Source organism: Curcuma longa, chromosome 14, assembly GCF_044706935.1.
Source record: "Curcuma longa cultivar G26 ecotype Majalengka, Jawa Barat chromosome 14, ITB_CL_G26_1.1, whole genome shotgun sequence".
Lineage (NCBI taxonomy): Eukaryota > Viridiplantae > Streptophyta > Magnoliopsida > Zingiberales > Zingiberaceae > Curcuma > Curcuma longa.
Window position 1 is genome coordinate 7,198,787 of NC_133874.1, and position 24,785 is coordinate 7,223,571.

General features: G+C 37.0%; 3 protein-coding genes and 1 pseudogene across 5 annotated transcripts; 1 reads left to right on the top strand and 3 right to left on the bottom strand.

Moving 5' to 3' along the window:
* Positions 1 to 1,416: 1,416 nt before the first annotated feature.
* LOC141845670 (small ribosomal subunit protein uS9m-like) lies at positions 1,417 to 3,639 on the bottom strand. Of its 2 annotated transcripts, none has more exons than XM_074733723.1 (5): positions 3,021 to 3,639; positions 2,348 to 2,788; positions 2,077 to 2,157; positions 1,820 to 1,914; positions 1,417 to 1,715 (listed from the first exon to the last, which is right to left on the bottom strand). In XM_074733723.1, the coding sequence occupies exons 1-4, from the start codon at positions 3,637 to 3,639 to the stop codon at positions 1,823 to 1,825; spliced, it is 1,233 nt and encodes a 410-aa protein (XP_074589824.1). In that variant the 3' UTR covers positions 1,417 to 1,715; positions 1,820 to 1,822. The 2 variants fall into 2 exon arrangements, with proteins under 2 accessions (XP_074589824.1, XP_074589825.1); XM_074733724.1 differs by having other exon boundaries at positions 1,417 to 1,718.
* Positions 3,640 to 4,760: 1,121 nt separating this feature from the next.
* Positions 4,761 to 8,727, top strand: LOC141845675 (uncharacterized). Of its 2 annotated transcripts, XR_012603259.1 has the most exons (7): positions 4,761 to 4,990; positions 6,508 to 6,747; positions 7,037 to 7,148; positions 7,242 to 7,416; positions 7,555 to 7,795; positions 8,029 to 8,539; positions 8,637 to 8,727. XR_012603259.1 is itself a non-coding variant. In XM_074733727.1 (6 exons), the coding sequence occupies exons 1-6, from the start codon at positions 4,807 to 4,809 to the stop codon at positions 8,325 to 8,327; spliced, it is 1,251 nt and encodes a 416-aa protein (XP_074589828.1). In that variant the 5' UTR covers positions 4,761 to 4,806; the 3' UTR covers positions 8,328 to 8,579. The 2 variants fall into 2 exon arrangements, 1 of the variants encoding a protein (XP_074589828.1); XM_074733727.1 differs by lacking the exon at positions 8,637 to 8,727 and having other exon boundaries at positions 8,029 to 8,579.
* LOC141845674 (pentatricopeptide repeat-containing protein At3g62890-like) lies at positions 8,619 to 11,060 on the bottom strand (annotated as a pseudogene).
* Positions 11,061 to 12,475: 1,415 nt separating this feature from the next.
* On the bottom strand, positions 12,476 to 24,748 carry LOC141845676 (squamosa promoter-binding-like protein 9). The gene is made up of 10 exons (XM_074733729.1): positions 24,128 to 24,748; positions 22,031 to 22,206; positions 19,992 to 20,227; positions 19,769 to 19,843; positions 19,577 to 19,684; positions 18,236 to 18,353; positions 16,085 to 16,220; positions 15,487 to 15,619; positions 13,657 to 14,220; positions 12,476 to 12,889 (listed from the first exon to the last, which is right to left on the bottom strand). Exons 1-10 carry the CDS (start codon positions 24,664 to 24,666, stop codon positions 12,602 to 12,604), a joined length of 2,373 nt encoding a protein of 790 aa, XP_074589830.1. The 5' UTR covers positions 24,667 to 24,748; the 3' UTR covers positions 12,476 to 12,601.
* Between the last annotated feature and the right edge of the window lie 37 nt (positions 24,749 to 24,785).

The window sequence follows — 24,785 nt, forward strand, 5'->3', positions numbered from 1 at the left end:
GAGCTTGGATTGGTCTGGTTAGTCTCAGGATATTCTAGTCTGGACCCTGGTTGAGCTCTAGCTAGACCATTTGGATGAAAAATTAATTTATAAAATTATCAAAAAATTTTAATGTTATTTGTATGAAAATTGTGGAAAGTAAAATAGTGTAAAATGATGAATATTTCAGAAATCCTTATAAAGCAAAGATAAAAAATAAAAAGAAGCGCTCATTGACGTCTTATTTTAATTTTTTTAATTGCAAGAGTATTAAAATTATCCAATTACCTTCGTTATACTATATTCATTATTGTTTTTCTTATATTTTCTATTTAAATCTTAAATTGAGATGCATGTAGTAGTCATATAATTATAATAATTACGGTTTAAATTGAGATGCATGTAATAGTCATATAATTATAATAATTACGGTTTGATAGTTACTATTAAATGTTAAGTAATTTTATGGGATCATAATTTTTTTTTTATTTCCTAACGAGTTTTCGGATTGTAAACTCGTTAACCATTATATATATATATATATATATTTATTTATTTTTATTCGGATTCTACACTCAGAGTTCTAGCTCTATTGTAAATAAGGTTGTGCCTAAATTAGATTTTAAAAAATAACTAATTTAGACATTTGTTGCTTGAAATATTCAGATTTGATACACTTCAAGCTGACTAGTATTGCAAATATTTGAACAAAAATGATACAAAATGGTCAAGCTAATTAATTTGCTGATACGTGTGCTTTGAAAATCACAAATTTGCACTCTAATCAAATTTGCTGATAAGTTAGAACGATTTCAAGAATAATAATAATAATAAAAGATTTTATCATCTATAAAAATAAACAAAAATAACTAATTAAAAACATGAATAAAAAATTTTGAAAAAGTTTTATAAATTTAATTTTTTTGTCCAAAGTTTAATTCTCACAAGACAAATTTTGTAACTAATTTAAATGTGGAAGTATTTAAAAAGACAAAATAAAAATAAAATTTTCATTGTAATAAATAAAATGTTATAAACGTTGTCTTACGTCTGATCACAATATTTTATAAAATCCATAATTTTGATCCAATAAAATTCTAATCATATAAAAAAACATATTTAAAGATTTCGAATTTAAACTCTCATAACCATATCGATTAATTTTTTTTCACAACTTGATTTCAAACAATTACGGCATCAACATTTTAATGTCTAATCATTCTTTTTCCAAATCTGAATTGTCTTGACACTAAAAACTAAGATCTATATATACATGTTTACAAAAATTCACTTAAAAATTAAATATATATTGGAATTTAAAAATTAGTATAAGATTAATAGGAACAAGAAAGGAGTGCCACTGAATAAGTTATAACACTAGTGTTAAATATGGATGATGAAATATGTCTGCTCCAACTAGTTTTTTTGACTGTGTAATGCCAAAAATATACAATTGGTTCACTTAATAATTTATTGTTAAGCGAGGCCCCAATGAAAGTCTAATACAAGCAAGCATGTGTACAGAATGCTCAAAAAAAAACCAGAAAATTAAAGAGAACGTTAGAGCAAAAAAACATGCTTAAGCTAATCACTAAATCACTACAAGATTATGGAACTTTGGTAGGTAGCTATAGAAGCATGGAAGAGGTGCGGTTGTCATATTTGAACAGCAAAACAGAAGAAATAAGAAGCTGAGGAATTCAGTAGAAGATGGATCTTGGCCAAAAAGAATAATCCTGCTAATGAGAGTGCATCACCAAATTAACACTAGTCTGAAATGAATAGCATGATCATGTATAATTAATTGCATTTAAAACAGTTAACAACAATCTGTACCTACCTTCTACCGTTTGACCCATTGAAAGCTCTTCCTTGCTTTAGCTTTGCCAGGCTTCTTTCGTTCAACTACGCGTGGATCGCGTGTTAAATAACCCGCTGCATAAACCGCACAAGCAACGTGATCAGTCAGAAAGAAAGAAAGTATATACAGAGCCTCAATCTACAACAAATGATTCATAAGCAGTTTAGAATACAATGCTGAAAACTACAAATTGGATCTGTGTATTAGTTATGGCAAGATGTTGTTGGGGCATTTACCAGCTTTTAGGTAAGGTCGAAGGCCTGGTTCCCAACATTGCAACGCTCTGCTGATTCCCAAGCGGATGGCTCCAACTTGACCTGAGAATATGACAAGCTGCTGAATCAAATCCTATGCATTATAAATGCATACAAATATCATGTCTCACAAAATTAATCAAATCCAACATGGTGATTTTTCTAGTTTTAACTAAAATTTTCAAACCAGAATGGTGAATTTAGGATATAACCACGCAATAATGTTAGATCGCATATTCTCAGAGTTACTTACCAGAAACCCCACCCCCTTTAACAGTGCAATTTACATCCCAGAGACCAAGAGTTTTTGTGACAGTGAAAGGTCTGAGAAGTTCTGCTCGGTGATCAAGAATGGGAAAATAAACATCAAACTGCTTGTCATTTACAATGAACGTGCCATCACCAGGTTTAATCCATACACGAGCTACGCTGCATTTCCTTCTCCCTGTTCCATATGCTCTACCCTTTTCATCCACCTGACGAACTCTAGATTTTGCAATCTCCTCTTGTTTCTTACGCTCAATTTCAGTTCTTGTTGATGTTGCATTCATCTTTGCAATTGCTTCCTCTTCTATTTCCTTAAGAGGAGGTAATCCTGGAACACCCGTTACATCCTTCAATATAATCAAACTATCAATCATATCATCTGTGATCCCTGATGCTTCAGTTAGATCTCCAAATGCATGTTTTGGACCTGCCATTTTGAATGTCGAAGCAAAGTAAGCAAAATGAGTCAATAGAAATTTAAACAAGTCTTTCTAATACACATTGTGTACTGTAGGAATATAGTTGAAGAACAAGAAATGACAATGTAGAAATTCATATTAAAAGATTTGCAACAAAAATCTAAACCCAGAAAATTATTCATGCTTAGAAGTAATCCAGATTGATGCTAGATGAACAAAAAAAAAAATGCTTTGGGCTACCTTCCAGAATATCTAATAGCTCCTTCTCTCGCTTCTCAAGTTGCCGCTGCTTCTGCTCATCGCTCGACTTCTCTAAATCCTCTACGCTATCGTTGAACAGGCTCGATCTTTCATCATCGCCACCCAAAGACCATGGCTTGTATCCCTCGGCCGTCTCCCACTCCTCCACCCCTAATCCTGCAAGCCCGTTCTCGTTCGCCAGAGTCTCTCCATCGAGGCCATTAAAAATATCCCCTTTATCAACTTTCCTGGAGCCCTTTCCCCATTGATCCGTGATTCCGGCTCCAGCGTTGACCGCCTCGGTTCCAGAGGGTCCCGCTCCCGCGGCGTCATCAGAAATCCCCGCAAGGTCGCCCTCGTCCGGGAAAAAGAAACCACCCTCGTCCTCCTCGGGGGTTAATTTCCAGTCGCCGCCATCGTCGCGACGCCCGCTAGAGAATGCCTTAGCGTATTGAAAGAAAGCGGAATTGGACGGAGGGAACCTAGGAGAGGGAAGACGAGGAACAGACAGAGGCGGAGGCGGAGGCGGAGGCGGAGAGGGGATGCAGCGAGGGCGGAAGGAAGCTACAACAGTAAGGAAGCGAAGAGGCCGGCGAAGAGAGGCACAGCGGGAGAGCATTTTTAGCTGCGTCTGCGCGATGTTCCTGGCGCACGGTGAAATGTTAGGGTTTAGTGGTCGAGGCGTATACTATTTTGAGAAAATCCCCTTATTGTTTTCAAAATGCCCACATGTGTTTGTTGTTAGCAATTTAATCCCTATCCTTTATTAGAATGGACAAAAATCAAATAGATATTTTTTTGCTATAACTATAACAATTGTAGCTAGACCCGACCACAGGCCGAGTCCAGCCCGGACTCGGCCGGACTCGGCCCGGCAGGATGTCGGGCCGGTTCCGGTTCAATAGGTGTGAAATTGGTGGCCCGCTGGTTAATCGACGGGTTGAACCGCCTTAAAATTTTAACTCCAGTCGACTGTATTTTGAATTCGGACAAAAATCAAGTATAATTTCAGCAATTCAGTAGTCATTTTCTTGATTTGACTAAATCAGTCGACTGGGATGGTAAATTCCCTTAAGTGCATTTTTTTAAATAAATTTTAAAATTTAAAATTTTTTAATATAATAATATCGAACCGTCGCGAACCGTGAACCGGTGATTCCGAATCATGAACCGTAACCGTCTTGGGCGGTTAAGGTTAAGGGTCGACCTGCCATGAACCGTCGAACAAGCGAAAAATAATGATAAATAAAGAGAATTAAAATTTAATTTGAGTCACTACGAAATAATTCCAAAAAATCCAAAAAACCTTTAAAAAATATTTTAGACTTAAAACTGAATTATTATGGGCTCCATCCATTAACAATTGTATATCACTAAATTAAATAAATCTTCGATATATTATGTATTTCATAATTCAACTTGAAATAAAAGTTATGATCCCTCAAAATTATTTAATATTTAATAGTAACTATGAAATCATAATTATTATAATTATATGACTACTACATGCATCTCAATTTAAGATTTAAATAGAAAATATAAGAAAAATAATAATGAATATAATATAACGAAGGTAATTGGATAATTTTAATACTCTTGCAATTAAAAAAATTAAAATATTTTTTTATCTTTGCGAATAGCATACGCCTCGGCCTCCCGACCAGTAGGTGAGCTCGTGATCCCTAAAAGCATCGACCTCCAACCCCCAGCAGAGAGAGCACCCATGCCCTGAAGAGAGAGAGAGAGAGAGAGAGAGAGAGGATCGATCGATCGATCGATCGCGAACATGTGGTGTGCGTCTTGTGTTGCCTCGTGCTGCGCCAGCTGCACCTGCGGCCTCTGCACCTCCGTCGCCGGTGGCATCTCCCGCCGCTCCGCCCGCCTCGCCTATTGCGGCCTCTTCGCCCTCTCCCTCATCCTATCCTGGATCCTCCGCGAGGTTGCGGCCCCTCTTCTCGAGAAGATTCCATGTATGTCTCCAAAAAAAAAAAACCTCTTTCCTTTTCCTTCATGCGATGCAACCATGCCTTTCCGCCATAATTTCATTTTGATCGCGATTTTTGTGATTGCTCGGACGATAAAACTGGCTAGTTCGTGTCAATTTTTTCTTAGATGCAAATCTGATAGGAGTGAATCATTAATGCAACATTATTTCTCAATCTTTTGCGAGGCGTGAATCCGCGGTTTGTAGGGCGATGGTGGTGTTACTCCATATGGAATTGGATGGCTTGTGGGCATATTGACTTGATGATATTTACCTTTACCTTCGATACCATACGCACAGTAAATGACTCTAACAGCATGAAGGATGCTCCTCAAAAATTGCAAAATGCGAATAGAGAGATCAGAGACACTGCTAGTGGTAGCTGTTGAAATATTAGTTATGTCGTAGTGTTTTTTTTTTTTTTTTACCTTCCTCCAAGAAGGTTATAAGGATAATTCAGTAGTGCTGTCCTGAGATATGTCCAGAATTGTGGGAGATTCAGATTCTCAGTGCTGTCAATAGATTATACTTATCCTTTTCTAAATAAAAAACAATAAAGAGCCATATATATCTTTCTATTTAATCATGTCAAAGCCAATATACCAAAATGAAGTTTATCCTTTTCTAAATAAAAAACACTTTCTAGTTAATCACAAAATGAAGTTTGCACTTTTTCTAGTGTTTATTTAGTTATGTTGGAGCAGTGTGAACTTTTGCCTCAAAGCCAATGTACCTAATTTAGTGAGAAAGTTGCCTGATGTGAATGAAGTTAAAGGTCTATTTATTTTCTTTAGTTATTTGGTTAAACCCATTGATTTGAAAGTATCTAGAGAAAACTACAAGCTTGTTCATTGTAGCAATAGATCAAGAGCAAATTAATGGTAATGGGTAATAGTTATTCTGTGTATTTCTTTGTTGTTTGTTTCTTTGCCTGATGAATTACTGCACTGTTAATTTGTTTCAGGTATGAGAGTCTTTATGATTTCCTTAGTCCTTTTCTAGTAAATTTACAAGGCTGGAAGATTAGGAGGCTATAAGTTGAAGATGCCATAAATAAATCCAGGAACACCATTAGCTGATCAAATACTACTATCTATAATGCAAATCTTATCCCTATGACTGAATTATTGAGATCTGACAAGCTTGTTGTTCTAGCTGCTATGTTTTGCTAGAAATAAAGTTCCTAGCAATAGGCTGTTTAAATCTGCAGGAATGTTGCAGCCATTTTATCTCAAATGCTACCGTAAGAGCGAGATGAAGAGCAAGATAGATAAATTGGATAACTACATTTTCATTAGTTACCCTGCCAACTGAGTTGTATGTCTGGAGAGCTGAGTTAATTGTTTTCTAATTTATTTTTCCCTACTAGTTATTGATATGATTCTTATCATTTAAGAACATTTCTATCTTTTCTGTATTTTTTAGTTGTCTAGTTTATCTTAGCAGACCATGTCCAATAATATGTTAAAAACTAGATGCCTTTAACTGTTTCTTTTTGTCCAGGGATAAATACTTTCACCGATGCCCCATCGAAAGAATGGTTTCAGACCAATGCTGTCCTTCGTGTCAGTCTTGGGAATTTCTTGTTTTTCACAGTATTTGCTCTCTTGATGATTGGTGTCAAGGACCAGAATGATAGACGGGATTCATGGCACCATGGTGGATGGATAGCAAAAATCATTGTTTGGATAGTGCTCATTGTTCTTATGTTTTTCCTTCCAAACATAGTCATCACAATCTACGGTAAGCTGATTTGGTCGCTAAAACTTTTTTTTCCCCTTGGAATTTCCTGTCACTTGCAGAAAGAAAAAACTGGTACCTGCTTGATGATCATGCTCTGTTTATGATATTGTGAGTTGTAACATGATGCCATCAACCATTTTGTTTGAAGTCAAGTCTACCAGTTGTATTAGCCAGTTACACATACTAATTTATTCTTTGATAATTTGATGTTTTGTTTTGGAAGAAAATTTGGTCCAGACAGAAACTCCCCTTTCATTCCTTTTTTTTTTTTTTTTTATTTCTGCTACAGAAACATTATCCAAGTTTGGTTCTGGATTTTTCCTTCTGGTTCAAGTGGTTATACTTCTTGATTTCACACACTCATGGAATGACTCCTGGGTTGAAAAAGATGAGCAGAGATGGTAAGTTTGTAGCATCTACTACTATCAAACTTTCAGAATTAAAAATCCAACATCGTCGTGTTGATTTCTCATCGTTCTAAATCGACTCTCCAGGTACGTGGCTTTACTGTCTGTAACAGCAGTATGCTACCTTGCAGCTTATGCACTCTCAGGATTGCTTTTCTTCTGGTTCAACCCCTCTGGTCATGATTGCGGCCTCAATATTTTCTTTATCGTCATGACAATGATACTTGGTTTCGTCTTCGCCATTGTTGCTCTTCATCCTCAGGTATGTTGTATCGTTAACAGCCTAATTAGTTGAAATCCAGGGAACCATGGGTTTGAGGAATCTTTTCATTCTATCATGTATATATATTAGAATTCCATGATATTATTTTTGATTTGAACTTAAACTCCACATTCTTAGGTGAACGGGAGCCTGTTGCCGGCGGCTGTAATCTCGGTTTATTGTGCATATGTATGCTTCACTGGCCTCTCAAGCGAGCCAAGGAATTACGCATGCAATGGTCTCCATAATCATGTCAAACAAGTTTCGACCGGTACACTCATACTTGGAATGCTCACCACAGTTCTCTCTGTTGTCTACTCCGCGGTTAGGGCTGGATCATCTACTACATTTCTGTCTCCTCCATCCTCCCCCAAATCAGGTATATCGCGATTAATAGCCATGTACATGTACTATAATGTCTTCTGAGCTAAATGAGTGATGGTTTCTCTTGTTCAAAATTTAGTGTTATCGAGCATAACCAACCCTTTAAACCAATATTACTACGCATAGCACATCATCGTAACACATTGTCTGTCGTCGTCTTCGTGTGTCTTATCTATTTGGGATCTGCTTTTGCTTTATTAGATAACTCTTCTCTATACTATCTTTTAGGTTCGAGAATTCCACTGCTCGGTGATGCCGATGCAGAAACAGGAAAACAAGACAAGAAAGACACCGAAGCGCGACCAGTTAGCTACTCGTACACATTCTTCCACCTTATCTTCGCCCTGGCCAGTATGTACTCAGCCATGCTTCTCACTGGATGGTCCAGCTCAACTTCGGACAGCTCAGAGCTGATCGACATAGGTTGGACATCAGTGTGGGTTAGGATCTGCACCGAGTGGGCCACAGCTGCTCTATATATCTGGACTTTAGTTGCTCCATTGGTCATGCCTGACCGCGAATTCTAGTAGTCAACTTGCTCTGAACAAAGCAGATCATGTATCTATACATGATTTTAGTAATATTGTGCTACTATTCGGAGAAGTCGATACTATCTGTACTTTGTAGTTGTCTGTAAATAGCAATATGGTTGATGAACACAGCAGCAGAAGTTGAATACATTAGACCATTTTCGGCTGTCATTGTGAAACTAATTGCAATGTTGTGGTTGTCTAGACTTGTAAGTTTGCCAATTTAAGTTGATTTCTAAGTTACGATAATGTATTTTCGATGTCTTACAGATGAAAAACCAACAAAATCTTAGCTCTTTCTTGCAGGCAAGTTGGTCTAAATCACCAAAAGTCTGTACATGAACACAATCCTTGTCGAAAGTGGTGAAATCGTTGTCGGTCTCGTACGATGATTTCACGCTGAAAAGCTCGAGATATGATCTTCGCGGCAGCATGGCAATCGTTGCAAATCCTCAAGTTCTTCATTATTCTTATTGGCATTGGTGGAAGTGTGTTGATGAGACCAAAGGCAATGGCAAGCTTCTCGCTGTGCCTATAAACTGAAGTTTCCTTTTCTTCTTCTTCTATGTCGTAGATAACATCAGCGGTGTCGGGTCGATAACCCTCGATTTTCAACTTGATACCATCTCGTCCAGCATTTTGTCGATTTTTTCAATCTGAGGATGGTTTCTGTCCCCTGCTAAGAATTCATGAACCACACCATTGGATTCTATCATGCTGCAACCAGGGATCTTCATGACCCCCCGTTCTCTCATCGTACCTCTAAGCTTCATGACATCGTCCCATCTCCCTTTCGACGCGTATATGTTCGCCAACAACACGTGGAACCCGTCATGCTGAGGTTCAAGCTCGATTAGTTTTTTCCCAATCCGTTCTCCTACTTGGGTGGCACCATGCTTCTTGCAAGCTCCTAGAAGTGCACCCCAAGTAGCTACATCAGGGGCCATGGGCATGCTTTCCACAAGTTCTTCGGCCTCTTTAAGCAAACCTGCACGGCCGAAAAGATCGACCATACAACCATAGTGTTTAGCATTCGGTACGATCCCGTACGTCGTCTGCATAGAGCCGAAATGTCTGCGGCCATCATCCACTAGGCCAGCATGTCGACAAGCACTGAGAACTCCCACAAAAGTTATTTCATTTGGTATCACCCTGCACTTCTCCATCTCTGAAAACTTCTCGAGTGATTCCTTGATGAGCCCATTCATTGCCAATCCTGATATTACAGCATTCCAGGTAGTAATGCCCCTATCTTCCAACGCATCGAATACCTCGAGTGCGGTCCCTACGGAGCCGCATTTCATGTACATGTCGATCAAAGTTGTCCCGAGGAAAATGTTTATGTGAAAGCCATTCTTCTTGATGTATGCATGAACCCATTTGCCTTGTTCTAGAGCAGAAAGGTGTGCACAAGCTGAAATAACACTCACTAAGGTAGTCTCGTTCGGCATAATAGATCCAAGCAGCATCTGACCGAACAGCTCTAGTGCCTCCGTGAACCGATCGTGTTGAGCATAACCCGTGATCATAGTACCCCATGTAACTACATCCTTCACAGGTGCTGCATCAAATAACATTCTTGCCTCACCCAAGAGAACACATTTCGAGTAGCCAAGTATCATAGAATTCCAAGATATTTGGTCTAGTAAACTACAACAATCGAACAATTTCCGAGCTGCAACTATATCACCATGATTCGAGTACAAGTGAATCAATGCATTTTGTGGATTAACATACGATTCAAGCCCAATTTCAATTACCATTGCATGAATGGCCTCCCCCATTTTTGTTGCCTCTAATTTGTTGCAAGCAGAAATAGAACTCACCATAACAACCTCATCCAATGGAACTGCCTCTCTTTTCATCCTACAAAACATCTCCAATGCCTCGGCGAACAATTCATTCTGCTCGTAACAAGAAATCATAGCGGTCCATGAAACGACATCCCTAGCAACCATTCCATCAAACAGCTTGCGGGCATCACTAACACAATTACTCCTACCAAACAAGACAATCACAGAGTTTGTAGCAATGGTGTTCTGCTCTGGCATCTGCTCATATATTTGTACTGCTTCCGCGACATTCCCAGCCTGAACATGTGCTGCAAGAATTGAATTCCAAGTGACCGAATCCAGAACAGGACTTGTATCGAACACAAGCTGTGCATCATCCAAATTCCCGCATACAGAATACATGTTTATCAGATTGTTCAAGGCATAGACATCAGCCTCAAAACCGAATTTTACGACATGGGCATGGATCTGCATCCCTTCGAGTTCTGAAGACCTAAAACGGGCGGCACCAATGAGAATTGGGTGGGTGAAATTGTCTGGCAGCATATTCCTTCCGAGCATCAAACTATACAAAGGCAGGCAAAACTGCGGGGAGTGCCGCTGGATGTATCCGCGCATGAGGGTGTTCCAAGTGAACGCATTGGGGGTGTCAATTTGCAGCAAGAGCTGGTAGGAGTAGTCGAGATTGAAGAACTGAGAGGCAACGGCAAAGGAAAGGAGGCGGCTGGCGGCAAAAGCGTCCTTTGTGAAGCCAGTGGTGACCATTTGGGCATGGATTTGAAGGAATTCCTTTGGTTTTCGGCATCTTTGAAGTGAAGATTCAAGGATGGAGAGGGTAATGGTAGGCCATGTAGATTGCGTTGCATCTCTAGAAAAAATTTCGAGAGATCGGAAGAGAGATTTTCTCACCGTGTTCATAGACCAGAGTGAATGTCAATGGTTGTTGGAGCAAAAAATCATCTTCATTATAGCAGATCTCAAAATGGCGATGCTTGATGCTGGAGAATTCGGCACCGCAAATCAAATTTGAAAGAAACAAATCTTCTTCTAAACAGGTGGATAACTGCAAACCGAACAAATAAGTTGAGTTCGTGGTCGATCTTAATACCTGGTCGTGTCGAGCAGAATATTCCGATAGAAGAGGTGAGTGCCCTAGCCAGTGGGCGGCTCCTTCCGTCGTCTCGTCCTAGAGATGGGAGCGCGCAAGTCCGGACGTAGCTCGCCTCCGACAGCAACACGACAAAGTGATTAGGGCGTCGATAGGAACGAGCGTGCGTTGGAGCGCCGACCGCGATCGCCGCCGGCGACGAGAGCGGGGCTGCAACTGTGAAAAAGTGGATGGATGCGGAAAGAGGGAAAGGGTAGCGTAAGAACTAGGGATTAAGTTCAAAAGGACAAATATACCCTTCCATATAAACATATGCTAAATTAACAAAATAGGTTTAATATTTTTTAAAAAATATCCTTTTAAAATTTTGTTACTCTTATTTATGGATTCCAACGAATCAAATTCGAATCTATATTATTTTATTTGTTTATTAATTATTTTCATATAATTTTAATTTACTAATAAATTTAATAGTTTCTAAATCATTTCACCAACAAAAGTGAAATATTAAAATTTGACTCTTATCCACTTTAATAATTTTATTAACCAATCAACTATGTCCAAGAGACAATAATTTCTAAATCATATTTGATATGCAAGAGTATTTAGCTACTTTAATCAAAATTAGAGATAAATATTCGATTAAAATGGAATCAAATTAAATTAATTAAAATCAAATTGAATCAAAATTTTTTAATTAATAAACTGATTGAATATTCAAATAAAAATTTTCAATTAAAATATCAATTAATTTAATTTTTGAAAAAATTTACTGAAATAAATAAAATTTTAAAATATTATAAAAAATTTCAATTAATTCGAAATTTATAATTTTTTTATTTTATTTTGATTAATTCAATTTAATCTAAATAAAAAATTTAAAAAATCAAACATTAATTGAATTAATCAAATTTTTATTATAAAAAAATTTAAAATTTTAAAATAATCAACCTGAATTTTTAAATTTAATCAAGTCGATCGATTTTTTGGATTTAATTAAACTTTTACCCACTCCTAATCAAGATCCAATCATTTTTTGCCAAAAAAAAACAACAACAAAATGTTCAAGCTCAAGAACACAGGCATGATAAAGGCCAAAAGATTTTCATACACCAAGTCATTGATTCTAACTCGATTATCACAATCTTATAGATAAAAATGAACAAAATAGAGTTCAAAATCAAAACTGAAAATTACGATCGTGGGGATAAGACAAACAGCCCATGGACTTGGCATAACAGATGGAAAATAAAACTTCATCCAGGACCTGAACATCTATCATTTAAGAATGCTCCTTGCAACAAGTACAACATAAACAATTACACTATACAAAGTGGGGAAGCAGAATCAAATGGTTAGGTTGGTCAGACTCATGCTGTGTCACCGAACAAACATCTTCGAATCGAAATTGCAAAGTCCCCGGCTTTCCGCGGGTGGAAGAGGATGGCACAAGCTACTAAACACAAAATAACACTTGCGGCTATAAACAAAGGAAAGCGAGACCTTGTGATTTTGTTTGAGAATACATCCACAAAAGAGTTTTGGTAACAAGTATGCCTGTGGATGATATCCTTGGTCACGAGTGGCACCTCGACATCATGCTCCATGGATGGCAGCAGTGGGTCTGGGAATGAACTGTCTCTAATCGCCTCATTGTCCTGCGATAAGTTTAGAACAACTTCTTTGATTAGCAAGAGCACACATAAAACTTAGGAGCAGATATTCGTACCAATATCCATCAATCCAAGTAAACAAGTCATACAGATCTGTTTAGTTGCACAGAGATGAGATGTAAAAGTCAACTAGGCAAGATTATTCAGATCACCCGCTTCTTGTTCCAAAGAACTTACCATTTCTGAAGGAGCTAGAGCTACATTCCTGCTGTACTGTCAAAGAAATATAACTAACTTTTGCAACCTCCCTAATTTCCTTCTCATCTCACCTCTCACTTCTCAAGTAAGTCAGACACTACTGTTAATATCCATGAATTTGAATGATTAATCAATATTCTTAAATGCAACATCCATATTGAGATCTAATTTACATTTAGAATATCAAGGCAAAATGGAACTTGAACCAATGAATTTATATCATATTAACATCTAGGAAGATAAGCATATAACTATAAGTAGTTCTATTGCCATATAAAAAAGAATTATTTTCTGAAATATTAACATTTTAACTTCACTGTTAATAAGGCCCCAAAAGCAGTTACTCTAGTTAGACCAAACATAAATGCTACCTCAAGCAAATTTAATATGATGAATTAATCTCAGAGTGAAGGCCAAATCCATGACTATCAATATATCAATATCACTGTAAGAGATAAACCAATTATAATTTCATTTGTCATCTGTGACACTATTTGTTATCAAAACATTGTAAGAATTATAATTAACTCAACTTGAAGAAACAATCGAAATACCTGATTTGCACAGTAGTTGTCGCCCATATTACTATTTTCATATTGTAGCATGAGGGATCTGGAAACTGAGTTTCTTGATTCTACTTCTGATCTAAAATGATAAAGCTTTTCCTGGAAGAGAATTTCTTTTGCATGGTTAAGGTACTCGTGAAATTGCTTCAGGTCAGCATTAGAAGTCCAGCTATCTGGTTTGTCAACTCCTTTAATCAGAATATGATCATCAAGGTGGCACACTATTACTCGGAGGATGCTACAAAACTTGTTAGGGAGTAGAAATTTCAACAAAGAAGTTACTCTCTGGACATTTGTCAAACTCCATAAGTGTTCTATCTCTTCTGGATGAGGTGCCTTCAGTAACCATGCAATGTCCAAGAGCAACGTCGACATAGCATATTGCCTGGACATAAGAATTTTACATGATCTTGAGGCATCAGCATGGAACACCAAGCTGCTGTCATCACGGGTGCCAGCGAAAAGCTCTTCAATCCTTTCTAGTTCAGAACAGACATCTTTGCTACCAACAAGAACAGGGATAAAGTTGGATATTCCAGACACATTTTCGACCTAAAAAAAAAATGAAATCTTAAAGTTCCAAAAAAATCAATGGTTTGCCAAATGAACTGATTTATAGATATTAGTAGTCAGAACAAAAAATGAAATATTTCTTCCCTTCCTTTTTTTCCTGTGTAATACATGAGCACCAAGCTATCCAAGCAACAAATCACTTGTATAGAGGGTATTTATCCAAGGTGTAGCAGACGAGATAGATACCATGTTACACGGGAGGGATGCAAAACTAGAGATCTTATTATTGTGTGGCCTTGCAACTGATGATGGAGCAAACGGAGGTGAATCAAAGGATTCCAAGTGGATGTAGAAGAAACCCATGTATACCTCTATCTCAAAGAGGCAACAACACCTAGCAGCTAGTAGAAAAGTAGTAAGATAGCATTGGTTGTGTCTTGATTGTTTTTTATTTTGAGTTTAGAGCATTTTATTTGATTTTTATTAACTTTGAAGTAACTTAAACAAGATGGATAAACTTATGTTTGACTTTGTTACAACTACAACACAATTTGAAAGCATTAATGTTTGGAAAACTGAACTGGATCGGCTATTTCAACTGAGTTAAATTGAACCAGAAGCAAAAAAAGTCCAGTCCAATTAATGGATAAAATTTTATTGAACCAGATTTTGGCCCAGTTCATTTGCAAAAACAGTGAACCGACAGGACAAATTGTGCGCTCTCATGTCCAATTTTCATAAACTAAAGCAATGACTATAACATTACATCCTACTATGACCATACTAGTACGTGGGCCGAATAACAACATAGTCCATACTCGACTACCATTTCTTGAAACCAACTACATAATTCATTCAGATAACTACTACTGCCACATTTAACTCACTATTTAACACCTGACAAGCGTCTAGACAATCATTGGTGTCATCAATAGCCTTTGTTCCTGCAAAGCAGACTTGATTGAGTGCCACGTAGGCAAACAGACTCAAAACACTAGACTAGATGTTTGGTCATAAGCATTGGGTGATTTAACTGACCGCCACCGCCACCAGGCTAGATACTGATTATATGGTCACAGTAACCTGTAGGAGAAAGTTTTAATAGAGAGGTGTATGAAAATAATTTTCCATAATTTCATGAGGAAAAGAATGGAAAGGAACGTGAGACCAGAGGTGAGAGGTCACATTAATTGGAATACATTTAGCAAGTATTTTTTTGGAAAATGGAAATAATTTTGTTAATTTATTTGAAGAGTAATGAGCATTAAATTTATCAGTTTTTGAAATTCATTAAAGCAAGCTTACCTCAACAAAAGCAGGGCCAAACACTTCTGGATCAGTGTGTTTCACTTTTATCCTGAACAGCTCATGTTCAGAGCTGGTGGTGATTTGCTCCACTTCATGCTTTAAATATTTCCCACAAAACGATAACAGAAACCTGCCACATGAAATATTTTTTATTACAACAGGTAGCTTCTTGTGTAAGGAACTATCTGTTAAAACATTTAAATTTCTAGTACAATGAACATACTTTAGAAACATCACAATGCAGTGAGTGCATAAGAAGTAGTCCTCCCAATTGGGAAAAACTCACAAGTGAAAAGTAGCACTCTCTTTTTTTTTTCCATATGCGGTTTGTAAATTAGGGACAATCCAAATGGAAACTCAAATTTTCACAAACATGCAATGCACAATTGATGTCAAATGGATACATACTGAATTTGAAATTATTTGAGATGCATATGGGGTGGCATGCACCTTTCCAACAAAGCATATAACAAATCTAGCAGAAATGATGCTGAGAATGTAAAGCAATCACTGAGAAAATTCACCATGTGGTAAAGTTATTATAACCATAACTATCTAGTACTGCATAGCCAAAATTGTTAGGCAAGTAGACTACCGAAGTTTAGGATGCCCAAGATTACTGCCACATGCAATGAACTCCAGTGACTTCCCAGCTTCAAAATAAGACGGATAAACATAATGAAGCCTCGGTGCCTGCACCTCCATCTTGATATTTGTCAGTGTTGTGCCGTCTGAACAATATGCATCAATTTTAAGAAATTTTGTGGATGTGGTTGCTGTTCATAAAATGACCTAAACGAGCATGAATATAAGACGAGGTGGTGTTAACTAAAAGAAACTTGTGAAATGTTCTCAACTGTGTGCAAACAATTATTTACATTGTGATGCCTCAAAATGGTCCTTATGTATTTGAAAAATTAACTGATTCCAAATCCAGGTCTACAATTTTGATCCATCAATAACTAGAATTGCATCACTAAAGAATTATAACCATTACAAATCAAACATAGAATAAAACTGAAGAAGAATACAAGTATATTACACCACTCATTCTTTCACCATTATCGTTCTAAAGAATAAAAGAGGTATAGGTTAAGCGGTTCCCTAATAGTTGGAACAAGAGGTTCAAAATAAACATGCTAGTAGATCAATAGAACATGTTGTTGAATCTTGCAAATCAAAGAAAATATAAAACTAGTTGTGAATTAGATAAGATATGATACCACTAATTTTTAAGCTCCCATTAAAACTATGGTCAGAATAATACATTATTGCTGGTTCTGAGGCAATTAGGATGAACTTACCATTCCATCACCCTATCTCAACAGATCTCAAAGTTTGATGCACTAACATGAAGACTTCTAGGAAATTTTTCCTCTAGTTTTGATGATTTCCAGTTGCACTTTTTAGAAATGCCACTGTACAAACTCTTTCTAATGTTTCTTGGCTACTAAGTGGTGTGCTTTTATCATGCATTTGCAACCTCCTCATCTCCATTTAAAGTTGCTGCTCATATTGTTATACAAGGTTGTGGCAGTTATGGCAATGACAAGGGTATTAAATGTGGATAGATTTCTTAACCACTATGTGTTCATTCTGGTTGCACCAAACACCCATTACAGCATTGTTGGATAAGTTTAGGTGAACCTCTACTACATGAGCTGTAATCGGTCCATTGTCCTGGGGCTGCTCTGCTCTTCCGAGCATGAACAGGTTGATGTCTTGGTTTACAATGACTCTAGTTCTTCCAGATTTGTTCTCCCTAACTCTTCTATAACGCTTCCATGTTAAACTCCAAAGCCTCCATGGTTGCTTGATTCTAGCACATCTTCTCATATGAAATGTAACTGCAAGTTATTTTTCACCTTTCATCTTTCAATCCATCACTCATGTTAGCTGATGGTTAACATGACAACAATATTCTTTGCATACTTTATCATTATTCTAAAAAAATTTATATTCCACAATTGTCTGTGAACATATTCTTCATTAACACTTATAAGATCTGTCAACTAGTGTGCAACTTTTTTCCACTCACTGTGCATTTCAGGAACTATGAATGAAGGCAATATTGATCGTGGTCATGTCTCATGTAGTCTAATACCTTGAGGATCCATTCACTCTACCAACCACCAAGCCATACATACAAGTGGCATTGTCATCTTCATCATCCATCAATGTCGGAGTTCTCAGTCTTCTGTGCTCCCTAATCAGATTTAATGTAAGACATGTGAGTTTGACAAATGCTATCATGTCTTTTCCATTTTGTACGCATAAAGGTAGCTCTTTCCTTTTGGATCTAATCATGGAGTCTATCTTATCTCAAATAATAATGGTTTTTGTTATTGTATTACCTTATTGATGATCGTCTACATATGAATCTGTTCTGAGATCTTACATGTGAATATCCCATACAAGTATGGAATCTCAGTCTGCAATGGCTCGTTTTGTGAATGCTTTTCCATGTGGTAAATGGGAGAGTAGATTACTGATTCACAGTTTCACATATTCAACATGGGTAGGGGATAGATGAAGATTCCAAGGATTAAGAGTATAAAATAATAGTTGGGACCTCCTAGTATGTTATGCTTTGAGAGAAACAATAACTCAATCTAATTACCAACTGCATTAGCTGATTCCAGCTCATAAATAGTTATGCTGTAGTACAGATTAAAAGAGAAAAGATAGTTAGCAAAGCTAGATGAAGGAATATTAATGAGAATGAATAGGGATTATGGAATCCTACCTTGTAGGACCTGAATGATTGTGTTGCTGAGATAAATAAGAAAAGTTCCTCTTCCTAGTAGCAAACTTCCAGGTTGATTAATCAAGTCTCTCAAAGAATGAGCCACATCTTGAGTTATCTGATAGGAGAAAATGAACCTAATTTTGTCAATAATTAAACCAACTGAATGTATCACAACAGGGAAACATCGTCTCACACAAAAGAAAATTGAGCAAATTAAATGATAGACGATAAAGAACTGACTATTATTGAGAGCCGAGTAAGTGAGAAATTTAAGATGAACAATTTTGTAATTTGTATCAAGTAGAGCATGAGCAAATTTGCAGAAGTTACTAAATGATTAAAACAAATTTTAAAATAGTTAGTATTGATGGATAAAACTTCAGTTAGTTAACAGTCCAAGAGAAAATTTCTTTAATTTTGACTTAATCTCCTATATTCTCGTCCATAAATTTTCCCATATGAAAGTACAAATTAGTTGGAAATATATGTGTGAGCATAAATGATATGATAGTCTTACTTGATATTGAGTACTGAGCCATATAGCAAACAAATAAAAAACAGTATCAAAGGTCATAATAAACCAACATTTTGTAGCAGTATCCAGTAACAAAGATTCCAAAGTAACCAATGATTTGCAGTATCATTTTTCTTATTCATTCATCAAAACATATCCGGCAAAATGAATACAGTATGTGAAGCTGTTCCAGATACAAACACAAAAATGCAGTATGTGAAGCAGTTCAAACTAAATGGAAAATCCACCATAATAGAATGAATATCATATTTCCAAGTTGGATAAGTTTCATCTCTTCAATGCATCTGTTATTCTCACCCTAGCTAAATGATGAATCATTGATTTAGTTTTTGTTTGATGGCAGTCAACTATCAGAATTGGACTCACTCAGATCCAATTCATATAAACATGCAGAGTAACCACAGAATTACTAACAAGGATATCGTATCACCAACAACCAATTAACTGTTTGCAGTAGTAGTTATAAAAACAGTCAGGTAAAAACTGAAATGTACCAACAAGAAGTTCTTGTGCAACTATCTCTCAATTTGCATATCATCTGAATAGGGTCAAGAATAACTAGATTTTCAAACGCGTAAAAGTAAAGCCAACAGCAAAGAAAAGCTTCATAGTTGACATAACAATAGTTTCCTGGACAATGTAGTCTTTGATAGCAGGATATGCAAAAAAACTGGTTTGGTTCCCCAAATATAGAAGCAGAATATTATTTTTAAAAGGCATTAAAAGCATCTGAAATGAAGAGAAAGCATTTGCAATAAACTTAAGCTACTAAGAAATACAGATTGTTAAACGATGGATCATACTTTCTCCCACATGGACTCTGGCATTGCAATGAATACAGTCAATATAGTGCATCCAGGTCGAATATAACCTTCCAGCTCAACAGGCATATTTTCCAACCATTGAAATATCTGCAAAAGAGACTTTGTCATTTTACCATTTATAGAAAAAATGAGCTTTTCAAAATTAACTATTGCATAAACTTGAAAAATTACTTGATGGCGCAACCGTCTAGGAAATTCAGCAGGGTTCCAATCATAGAGCTTGAATGATATTCGACCTGTAGGGCACTACAATCAAGTAATGCATCACAATCCAAATGCTTATAACAATCATTTCTCTGACTAGCGAAAAATAGCACTGTTAACTCTTTGTTAATAAAATTGACATTCAGTAGAAAAAGAGAACAGATAAGCAGATGAAAATTAAAGAGCTCACCCTAGATGAATAAGCACTCTTCTCCTCACAAAATGTACTTGAAGGGGAAGATTTTGAAAGTGAATTCCTTTCATCCTTATGAGCTTCAACAGAAGCTAAAAGCTCATCATTTTTAAGTCTAGGAAGTGAAGCAATGGGAGAACCCTGCCCATCTTCAGAGTCTACAGTCTCCCCATCCTGAGTTTTACTGCTCAAAACTGTCTCAGCTGTGTTGCACCCTAATACATGTGGTGTCTCTAGAAAAACCATCAAATCAGAATGAACCAATCAAATAAATGGCCCATTTATGCTGTGTTAAAGTAAGAAGAAACATAGCAAATAGGAACACAATAACACATAAAATAATAAAACTACAGTCCTATATTTCTGGTCATCATGCCAAAGAAAGAAAATGTAAAGCTCGCAAGTGTAAGTTACATAAATCAGTTTGCACAGCTGTAATTCAATGGAAAAATTCAAGAAAAATAGGTTGTCCAAATTTTAAGTTGATCCTTGAACAATACTAAACTATATCAGGATAGAAACACTTATGGATCAATTATTTGGCTGGACAAACTCTAGAGCATAGAAGAGGAAAAAAGGGAGGGAAAGATCCAAGTTTTGAACATGTAAAATACATGAAAAAAATGTGTTGGAACCATAAACTAACAAAAGGACATTAACTTGTATGATAGTAGAGATTAAAGACTATAAGCAATTGAGGAGAGTAGGGTTTGCAATAAGAGAAAGTATGAAACTGATTTAGCAGAATAAATAACTACACTTGTAGGAGAGTAAAGATCATGGTTGTCAAAATCAATTGAAATACGGATTACCTGAGTCAGATCAGTATTGGTAAAGGCTGATTTGATCTTTCCTAAGAAACCAATCATTCACAGATATCAATGCAGAAGTTTAAAAAAGTACAAAATCAAGGAATTATGTAGAAATGAGTTGAACTTCACTATAAAATATATTAAATTGACTGAGAGCTCATCCAATCATTAATGAAGAGGATGGAATAGATTGAAATTTTGTCAAACTAAATTGACCTGGAGAAAGGGAAAGAGTATGGTTAATTTCCTTGGGTAATCCATTCTACAAATATCTCTGATTATAGGACCTCTTATGGGCTTAGTTAGCAAATTCACTCATGGAACTAGACTAGGAGCTACACGCACAAAAACTTAATTGATTCTTGGGATTGAGAAACCTATAGATTTAAGGAACAATAGTAACCTAACTATAAAACCAACAAGAATTTTTTACAAAAAATTATAATATATATATATATACACACCCATTGGTGTCTTATGCACAAGTATGATGTCAAATGATTTCACATGAACATTTGTGATGCTTATTGGGTACCACAAGGACAAGTGCAATGGTCATTATATAAATATAAATTGGTCCATTTCATAAAAGTTCAAGCTTTTGGGTGGGTAAGTGGTTAGTCAATCAATTTTAACAAGGATGATTGGGATAAACAAGAGAGAACACAAGGCTCCTACAACAACATGACACTAGATAGCAGTATAATTTCCATAGTAAATTCTTATTCATCAAAGAAACAAATTGAAGGATTTCCTTACTGCAATGCGCCAAGAATCACACTTTGATCAAAAACTAACATACTTGCCAAACGTGTCTATATTGATTAGGATTTAGGGTCAACAAGATGAATTTGGATCAGGTAGAAGTTGACAGAATTGTGAGGTACTTCAAAGCATGAAAATTAAACCTTGGTGCATGGATCAATTAACACATATAGTTTTGTTGAGTGACAGTTCTGCAGCTCAAATCAATCAAACAAAGTGGTAATGAGCAGAATAGTTGCATTGTGTTAGCAGCACCCTGTATCTAAATATCACATAACTGCAAATGCTATCCTTTGGGGCTGGAAATTCTTTGAAAATGCATGCATCCAGTAGTTCTTTCGATTGAAATGGCTGAAAAACTAGAGCAAATGTTCTATAATCCTTGAATTTAACACATTGCCAGAGATTTGAACCCGTGACCTCTAGGTCACATTTACCGTTTTTATCTCAGAAACTAACCTTTTACTAGTTCACCATCACATGTAACACCTAGTAGTGGGTTTCCTTGAGCTTCTGTTTCTTTTTCTACTATATTGCTTGGATCATTGTTCTTTCTCCGCCTTCTTTTGTTGTGTCTTTCTAATTTTCTTCTACAACTACGTTTGCCTTCATCAAAGTTGGCCAAAACATGAAACCTGGAAAGCAAAAAAGGTTCAAAAAAAGGACAAAATTTCAGACCAAGAGCATGTATCCAAGGGTATAGAAAATTCAGAAAAATATCAGATAAGCTAAAAAACATCAATCTAACACCAGGAGCTGCTTAATTTATAGGTAAACTCTGAAGATGTGCCTAGAGACAAACATAAAATCTTTTTGAACAAAAAATTACAAGATGAATTGCCACAGAATACATATAATTTACACATACCATGATATAGAATGGCATAAAATTTGTCATGTTTAAAGAAGAAAAGAAAGTTAACCCTAGAGATTTTTTACCACAAATTTTAAAATTAATGTCTTAGAAGGATCTCAAACTCCTGAAAATAATTTGGTTGCAATAAGGTTCCAAAGCATTTCTGAACTTTAAAATTAGCTTAAGGTTTTGATGATCTGGATTTATCCGATAAATCATCCATCGAGTTGATTGTGGAAGAAAATGAAGAAAAAAGTATGATTGGGCAGAACCAAAATCAGCAGCACCAACAACGAAAACAAGCCTTGTGTCTAGAATATTTGGAATTGATCGCATGGATCCTATTTTGTCATTGAGCTCTAAGGTCATATAACTAGAAATACCTAGATGATCTAAAACATAATAGATTTTTTATAATAGTTTAGAATACGAACCCAGGCCAGTGAACACAAACGAAATATGTCATCCCACCCACAGATTGGCACAAGGATTAGGAGAAAAGCATTTTTCCAGGCATGATCTTCATCTGTGATCAGCAGAACTGCAAAGCAGGGAGGTTTCCTCTAGATTTTCTTCTAGAAATGAGACTTCTTCTCGAGCTTTTTTGCAGGCTCAAGTCTTCTTCTGCTCTGTCTTTTACCAATGAGGCATTCTATTGAGGTTTCAAGTAGGGTTTTCTCCAACCAAGAATCAACATCATTCTCCTACTCCTCAATGCTGCACACACAACGTGTTGCCACACTGGAACAGCCATTCTGGTAGGGGGAAAATATCCCAACTCGAAACAATACCACAAACCTTGCTTGTGATTTTGTTAAATGGATTTTCTTTGTTTTGATGGAAATAACAAAAATGATTATAAGATAATACAGCATAAGAAAACACCATCATTTATCTCTCTCTAGCTATATTTTAGAGCTAGGTACTTCATTCTAAGCCTTTCAAGATGTCAGATTAATGAATGTGAACTGAAATGGCCTTATCTGACAACACTCAGTCATAACAAACAGTACAATTAGAGAAATGAAAAAAAATGTTTGCTCATTGACTATGATACTTGTTTCAATACATGATCGAATTGGCATATATGATGGTATGCCAAGAAATACCAGCAACTATTATCCTATTGAATACATCACCTGTTGCTGCAGAATAGACGAGTTACCTAACCAAAATAAATGCTCACAGGGTACTAAAGTTTCCCTGGATGTATAGGTTGCTTTGTGGTTTCTAGAGGGTACTAAAGTTAATGTTTTTAGTTTTCAGAGTAATTACTTGGAAGAATAGTAATGCATGAAGTTCTAAAACTAAAGATAGGGTGTGCATGGGGAATGAACTCTGAGATTGCTCCTCTGAAACGTTAGTGACGATAATTTGACTCTCAAATTTGCCATCTTGTAGTTCCGCAGTTAGAGTAACACCCAGTAAACAGTATTGGTTTGATATTAGAAAACGTATAGATGTCAGATTATACTACACGAATGTCTGTGGTAATAATATGAAAGGATGTCTGAACTATAGAACAAATATACTGACTAGATAAGCCGATGGGGACAAATGATCATGAATAGGCCGAAAGATCTGTGCTTCTCGGTACATCATGAAGGGAGTGCACATGTATGCTTGAAAAAATTATAGATTAAAAGAAAACATACGATGTCGACTAGAAATCAATGAGAATTAGCCGTATAACAACTCACTTGCCACACTGCTGGCAATAGCGCTTTTGCTCCCCGTTAAGCTCCACCGATGAAGCATTGGCGCATTCGAGACAAACCCTGTGCCTCTTATGGTACCCCTTCAGTTCACTGATATCGGCCTCGCACCCAGGCACCTGACATCTCACAACGCTGGTAGAGGCACCGCCTGACCTCGCTCGCTTCCTCGCGCCGACCGCCACCTTCTCCGCCTCCATCACCTTCTCGTCCACCTCGGGACACGAGCACGGAACCACCCCGGCCAAATAATTCGGGCAAACGAGCCTGGGATCTCTCTTCCTGACCCGGCCCACCGAATCCGCGGCCGGCGAGGGCAGCGCCGCCGAGTGGGGGGAAGGCAGAGGAAAAGGAGGCGACTCCACCTGCGGCGGCGTCCCGGATTCTTCGGGGGTGCCCCAGGGGAGGATCAGCGGATCGTCGTTCGCGAAGGAGAAGTCGAGCAAGTTACCCCAGTCCCAGATCGCCGTCTCCGCCTCCGTCGGCGCGATGCCATCGTACGCCGGAGCCGGAGGGACCTCCATCGCGGCGAGAAGGAGAAGCGACGACGAGACGATGGAGCTCCGCCGCCGCCGCGAGGTTACAGATCAGAATCGACGGCGATGATTCAAGTCAGCCAAAGCAGGTTTGGAAAACACGAAGA